At 45.6% G+C, this 7,500-nt stretch overlaps 1 protein-coding gene across 6 annotated transcripts in view; it reads right to left on the bottom strand.

Annotated features, from left to right (window-relative positions):
- Positions 1–1,666: 1,666 nt before the first annotated feature.
- LOC122260135 (glucose dehydrogenase [FAD, quinone]) overlaps positions 1,667–7,500 on the bottom strand; it is a 21,985-nt gene continuing 16,151 nt past the window's right edge. For 3 of the 6 annotated variants that reach the window (XM_086548722.1, XM_043027266.2, XM_086548723.1), the window contains 5 exons: positions 6,421–6,896; positions 3,758–4,156; positions 3,507–3,604; positions 2,568–2,744; positions 2,044–2,384 (listed from right to left, as the gene is read on the bottom strand). In XM_086548722.1, the coding sequence (XP_086404848.1) occupies positions 2,189–2,384; positions 2,568–2,744; positions 3,507–3,604; positions 3,758–4,156; positions 6,421–6,896 (1,346 nt within the window). In that variant the 3' untranslated portion in view covers positions 2,044–2,188. Of the gene's footprint in view, positions 2,385–2,567; positions 2,745–3,506; positions 3,605–3,757; positions 4,157–6,420; positions 6,985–7,500 lie in introns of those variants that run through there. The other 3 variants (XR_006223805.2, XR_006223807.2, XR_006223806.2) reach the window with 3 other exon arrangements.

The following is a 7,500-nucleotide window of genomic DNA, read 5'->3' as shown; positions in this document are numbered from 1 at the left end:
CCACAGCGTCACTGGCTCGTAAACCAAGAGTAAAGTAGAAGTCGCACTGTTTCGATAAGTTTACCTGCAAGTCACGTGAGAAAGCAGTTATCTACCTCTCGCATACATACAAAGGAATTATACTAGAAATGTGGATATTCCAGCATCCACATCCACAGACATGAGAGGGCGTGGAGGGACGAGCCATAAAAGTGTCAAAGGATCATCCCTTCTTTTGTCTGTCATAGCAACAGTGCTTCTCAAATTTTCCTTGTCAGTCGTTCGTTTTTTTAACCGAACGACTGACACCAGAATAAAATCTGAAAATTAAATATTTAAGCCTTCTCGTCACTTTATTTTCACTCACTATTCCTTTAATTCTCTGCCTCTCTCATCTCATCTCTTTCCCTTCTCTTCCTCCCTTCCTATAAGCTTCACTTTATCCGATTCTACCGCTACCAGTATAGCATGTGGTAACATATGTATGCTCGTTCGCTAGGTTTTTCTCTTTCAGTGGTCTGGTTTGATGAAGCAAGTAGCGAGATTCATATTTCCAGATACGCGATATCCATTGCAGGTTCGTGAAAATGCGGTCAACTCCACATACTTAAATACTAAGCAGTGTATATAAAACACATTTACACACACACACACATGCTTATCATTGTTAAATCTAGTCTCAATCCATGTACTACTGTCCCATGCTTCTTCTATATTAATAAGCTTTCCAGTTATCCTTCTTTGCTTCTATTATCTTTATTCCTCCTCAAAAACAATTTTCATTATGCAAGTCAGACATCTTACGCCCAGCCTTCACAGGAGAGACACAGTTATTATTGAACTTCTATCTCGCTGCCAATATTATCTCCATAGATAATATTGATTATCCTCAAATGATTTCTGGAAGTTTTCTTTGTAATTGAGTCATTTCCGATGAATAGCCTCTCAACCTTGCCCATGATTTTAAAAAGGAATAGAATCCATAACAATGCCACGCGTAAAAACAACATTCATATGGGTTATAGTATTCTACGAATCGGCCAGCCCTCTGATCCCTTCCTTGTTTTCAGACACATATGAATAAGGCACTGGCCCGACGTGTGACCTTTCACCCCAGCAGTATCGGAAAATGGATAGTGGCTGACCCTGACTCCATTTGGATGCAATGAAACGTGCTGGGAGATTCTCTCAAGATTAATTTTGCAAACGACATCCCAGTCATAGAATTATTGACTTTTCTTTACGCCGCTCGCTCTCCGCACAAATACATTTCAATCTCTCTCTCACACACACACTCTCTCTCTCTCTCTCTCTCTCTCTCTCTCTCTCTCTCTCTCTCACACACACACACACACACACACACACACACACACACACACACACACACACACACACACACACACACACACACACACACACACACACCATACATATTAGCATACTTAAACCTAAGAATACACACAAGACCTAAAAACAAGCACATGGACGCGCGCAGAAGAATGAGGAAGAGCGTTTCAGGGTTAAAGAGCGCTGAACAGGTGAATAGGCCTAATTGTGTAGGAAAAGCACTCTACATGTTATTTTCATTTACAGGCCGTTTTTTCAGAGGTCACTGAACCTGCGCCAACATTTCTCATATTCTGTATATAAATGACAACAGGGGTGGAGGTAAAAAGAAACATATTTAAGACTGAGCACCCTTGCAGTTCTAACTTTTATTCCTTTATCAGACTCTTATAGCTTAGGAATTAAGCTTCGGGAACGCGCATATGACATGAGCATGCAGAGATGTGTTTAGAATTAAATTACAAGTATAAAACAAAGCATTTTCGATTTTGGCAAGTCACGCCATGACAGTCACCATGACAACCAAACTGCTTTTATCCACTCGCTTGGTATTTCCGGGAAGGGAGAGGAGAGGGAGGGGAGGGAAAGGGGAGGGAGGGGAGGGGAGGGGAGGGGAGGGGAGGGGAGGGGAGGGGAGGGGAGGGAAGGGGAGGGAGGGGAGGGGAGGGGAGGGGAGGGGAGGGGAGGGAGGGGGAGGGGAGGGAAAGGGGAGGGGAGGGGGAGGGGAGGGGAGGGGAAGGGAAGGGAAAGGAAGGGGAAAAGAGGGAGAGGAAGAGAATAGAAGGGAAGGAGAGAGAAGAGAGGAGAATAGAGAAGGGAAGGGAAGGGAAGAGAGGGGAGAGGGAGGGGGTAGGTGCAAGCTTCAGAGCTCCTCCGAGTGAAGCGTCGTGTAGGGACGAGCGCCGTCGCCCGCAGAGGTTCTCGCGGAAGCCCAGTACTCCTTGATCATGTGGGCGGCCTTCTCGGCGACCATCGTGACGGGGGCGTTGGTATTGCCACTGGGGATGGTCGGGAAGATCGAAGCGTCAACGACTCGGAGGCCCTGAACTCCGTATACCCTGTGGGTCAGGAGAGGGACAGAACGGACGGTTAATTTCTCCGGTTTCTCAATCTCACAATACATAACTTCACGCATTTTATTGAATGTATTCATTGGAAAGGTGTGTTTACAGCCTCCATGCCGCCCACTGTCAAAAGCACACCATGATACTGTACCGCGGGGTTTTGAAACAGCAACAGACCTAAGCATGGGGTCGACGACAGCGTGTGGGTCCCAGTACGGCCCCATTTTGGCAGTTCCGGAATAGTGGTAGATCGTGAAGGTCAAATGTCTGATGTAACACTCCCAGTAGGCCTCGGACAGCCACTCGAAACTCTCGCATCCAGGAAGCGGAAGATCGAACAGCCTGGCCCCGAATCTGCCCGAAAAAACAACCACACAATTTATCATGACTGGATGAATACAGTGATTTAAATGAATGTCAAAATGCAGTATATTACCAGCAGTATTATGCATATGCTCATTTACTCGGCAAAAACGTATGCATAAGAATGTATCTATTTACTTCTCATATTTCTTAATTAGATCAACCTGAAAACTTTTTTTAAAAGCTAAAACAACAAAAATACATGCAGATGATTATATTTCATAGTTCACTATTAGTTCAAATTGAGGGAAATTATACCACATTGAAGACAAATCTAGCAGTAATATAATTAAGTTCGCTTGATTATTGTTTCATCAAACCATATTTTATTTCATTCATGTATCTTCTAAAAGAAGAGCAGTCGCTGAACTTATGTCAGGCTATAATGAATTCTTGGTCTTATGAAAAAAAAAATATATATATATATTTTAGTATTATTCATCTTTATCTGATACCAGTGCTGTAACTCGGTATTTTGGAACAAATGTGGAGTCTGACATTTATAATGATTCAAATCACTGCCTTGTCATGTTTACTTCAATTGGAATTTTAGACTAGAAAAGTTGGTATTGTGTACCACTCAATAAGAAAATTATAGCATCCTGTTCCAAAGGATCGCGTCCTATTCCAAACGCACCCTCATGTCAATGGCCATGTGGCTTCCAAGGCTAAATCGCCCAGAAGTTCCTTGAGCGAAATGCAACTGACAAACAAGCAGGAGCGAACGCGCGCCCCGGGAAAGAGTTAACTCACTCACGGAAGACCTGGGTGTCCCCAACCTGTCGAGCAATCTTCAGGCCTTCTTTGATCACCATTAAGTCAGCTCGCTCGGACAAGAAGTTGGTAGTAATCTTTTTAAAAAAAGAGAAGATATAAAGATGTGACTCTGTTCATAAAAAGGGATGTTATTACGCAAATAAATGATTTAGCAAAATAATGGGGGAAGAACATAAAGACAGAAATAAGCCCTCTTATAAGCAACATGACGAAGCGCAGCCAGGCACCTTCGGATACTCGTAGGGATCGTCCGAGCGCAGCTCCACGACGCCGCGACTCCGAGGCCGCATCAGCTTGGCGAGGATGCTGAAGTGGTCCCGATCGACGAGGCGGCTGAAGTAGTGCGTCCAGTACTCCTCCTGGAGGCCCAGCGCGTGGCGCAGGTGGGAGCCGCCGTCCGAGGCGTGCGACCCGGACACGAAATGGAATTCGATGTCCGGCCAGTCCCTCGAGGCGTTCGTGAACCTGGTGGACACGAAGGCGACGCCCTCGACGCCGCCCAGGGAGGTGAGCGGCCCAGAGCCGAACACAGAGTACTTGAGCACAGCCGGAAGGTTTTCCAGCCGGCTGTACAGAAGGGACACCGGCTGCTCGATCGTGAAGATCGCGGTGCCGGCGACGTGGTCCTGCAGGGGGGGGGGGGGGGGGGGGGGGAGGGGGAGGAGAGGGGGGGGAAGGGGGGGGGGGGGGGGGGGAGGGAAGAGAGGGAGAGAAGAGTGAGAAAGGGGGAGAGGGAGAGAGGAAAGGAGGGAGGGAGGGAGGAAAGGAGGGAGGGAGGGAGGGAGGGAGGGAGGAAAGGAGGGAGGGAGGGAGGGAGGGAGGGAGGGAGGGAGGGAGGGAGGGAGGGAGGGAGGGAGGGAGGGAGATGGAGAGAGAGAGATTTGATTTTGAAAAGTTTATTGATGCTATATACAGTGTATACACATGAATAGGCACAAGAACTATGCCTAAATGGTTTGTATGGTTCAGGTATATCAATCTATAAAGTTCTTGAAATATTATCTATTACAGGCAAAGTTCTTGTGTTTACGTAATATATCTGATAAAATGCCGTCCTATACAAAGGATTTTGCAATACTAAACAACGTTTCATGTTTAATCCTTTCATGAAACTCTTCAATTAGAGGACATATCATTACATAGGGTTGACTGCACAACTTGCATTTAGTTCCCACAGCATTGTTTGAGACACTATACTCCCAGTAATACCATTAGCCAAGCCGTAACCCTGCAGTCACTACATCCGGCTGCCTCGGAACTATTTGTCATGCCGAAGATGCGTGCTCGTGTCTTGCTTTTCCTTTATGATCTTGTGCACATGCTCAGTCGCTACACCAATATCATACTCAATAGTATGCCTATGACTGCATGATTTAGACAGAGCTGCGTCCCGTGTTGAGTTTAGAGCAAGGAGAGGGAGTCTGCTATGATGAGAGTACTATCCCCCGTGCGATCAGATATTTTGAGAGCAACAAGTAAAGCAAACAGCTCTGCCTGCAGGATGGACGCCCAGTTGTTGTGTCAGAATCCAACATCGCTAATCCTTCCAGTGGCATCGCATACTATTGCAGCGCATGCGGCTAAAGTTGTGACTGAAGCTGCCGACCCATCAGTGAAAACAAGTTGCTTTATCTTCTATTCTCGCTTGATCTCATGAATTTCTTACTTTCGCTTTCAAGTGGGCGCTGCTTTCAACTTGCTTTTGGGGAGGGACGCTTGCTTAAATGATATCGAAGTTTTACCTCCCATGGTGGAACAAAATGTCTTTTATGGATGCCTTTGAAGAACTGTCATATTGTGGTCTCGAAGCTCTGAGCATGTTTTCTTGACCCAAGGAGATCTGTGACACCCTGTAGAAAGGCAATATAGCAGGGATTCCTTGGCTATACCATCATCGGGAGATCTTAACTTTATTGCTATCTACTGATTTCTATAATCCTATCAGTAATGCTTGGCAATCCGAGTTTTTTTCCTTATGTTCAAAACCTTTGTTGTATTTGACAAGATTATCCTCCTTGCCACATTTTGCATTACTTCTAGCCTTCTAATTGTTCGGGATGGCTGTGTTACTAGAGCAAGTGCAGCAAAATCGATGAGGGGTCTTATGTAAGCTGTGTACATCATTCTTACAATTCGTATGTTTGGGCTTAGGACTCCCCCTTGGGGGGTGCCGAGCGACATGGCCCTCTGTTCGCTCTTGTAGCTTTGAAACACCCAGGCTATTCTGGAAATATACATATATATGTATATATGAATATATATACGTATATATACATATATAAATACCTATATACACATATACACATATACATATATACATATATACACATATATATATACATATATATACATATATACATATATATACATACATATATATACATATATACACATACATATTTATACATATATACACATACATATTTATACATATATACACATACATATTTATACATATATACACATACATATTTATACATATATACATATATATACATATACATATATATACATATATATACACATACATATATATACATATATATACAAATATATACATATATATAGATATATATATACATATAGATATATGAGAGAGAGAGAGAGAGAGACGGAGGAAAAATGATTATTGATAAAACCTGAAAACATATCTACTCTTTTCCATCAATCATTAGATTGATAAAGCAAGCAAACTCTGTGTCCTGTGCTTCCTCCTCTCTCCCCCTCCCCCTCCCCCCCCCTCCCTCCCCTCCCCCTCCCCCTCCCCTCCCTCCCCCTCCCCCTCCCCCTCCCCCTCCCCCTTCCTGGCTCGCAGCTGCCGGCGACGTGGCCCGACAGCGACGGCGCGCACGTCCCTCGCTCTCTCCCGCTGGCCCCGTCCCTCGCTCACCTGCAGGTTGCGTCCGACGGCGAGGTCGGCCACCACGGAGATGTTGTGGCGCCGCAGGTGCTGCGCCGGCCCCACGCCCGACAGCATGAGCAGCTGCGGCGTGTTGATGGCGCCGGCCGCCAAGATCACCTCCCTCCTTGCGCGCACCTCCTGCCCGCGCTGTTCCTCTCCTCCGCGGTCGAAGACGACGCCGTAAGCGCGCCGCGCAGAATCGAAGAGAATCCGCGTGGCGAAGGCGTGGAGCGCCGTGTGGAGGTTCGGTCGACGCCGCGCCGGCCTGAGGTACGCCCGCGCGTTCGAGCACCGCGAGCCTCGCCTGAGGAAGCCCTGCGGCACCATGAAGCCCGTCTGTTGGGCGCCGTTGAAGTCCCTGGCAGGGTAGCCGAGCTCGACCCCCGCCTCCACGAAGGCCGCCGCCAGGGGGGAGCGCCAGGGCGGCTCGCCCACGCTCAGGGGGCCGCCCGAGCCGTGGAAGTCTGCGGGAAGAGGAGAGCAGCCGCAGCCGCAGCCCGGTTGGTGGAACGGTCAGACACCTGGTCCTCACGGGAGCGCAAATGCAAGGCTCTTCACGAGACGCAGGAAGTAACAGTAATGCAAGTGCATGATAAGCAGTGGAGGGAGAATGCAAATTGGAAGGCTACGAAACGGGAATAAAAAATAGGAATAAACTAAATATTTGTCATAAATGGATTTTACATGAATGATTAAGAAATACTAATTCAATGCGTAAACGAATGATACCAACTAAGCAAATCACCGGTAACTTAAAAAATATATATATATATTATCAAACTCATATAAAAGTAATATCACTAAGGAATTAAAGGACTTTGATTCCTCGAAAGGACACTTGCAAATAATAATCTTTCTCTCTCTCTTTCTCATTTTTCTTTCCTTTTCTCATTATTTATTTCTCTCTTTATCTTTTTATATATGCTTGTGTGAGTTTATATATATAATACATATATACGTACAGATACATGTATACAAATATAAATACATATACATCTGTATACATATATAAATACATATACATATGAATACATATATACGTACATATATATATAAACATATTTACGT

This window comes from Penaeus japonicus, unplaced genomic scaffold (assembly GCF_977035675.1).
Source record: "Penaeus japonicus unplaced genomic scaffold, GWHDUDI00000001_assembly GWHDUDI00000021, whole genome shotgun sequence".
Lineage (NCBI taxonomy): Eukaryota > Metazoa > Arthropoda > Malacostraca > Decapoda > Penaeidae > Penaeus > Penaeus japonicus.
Note: the sequence above shows the minus strand (reverse complement) of the source record. Positions and strands in the feature narration are given on the sequence as shown.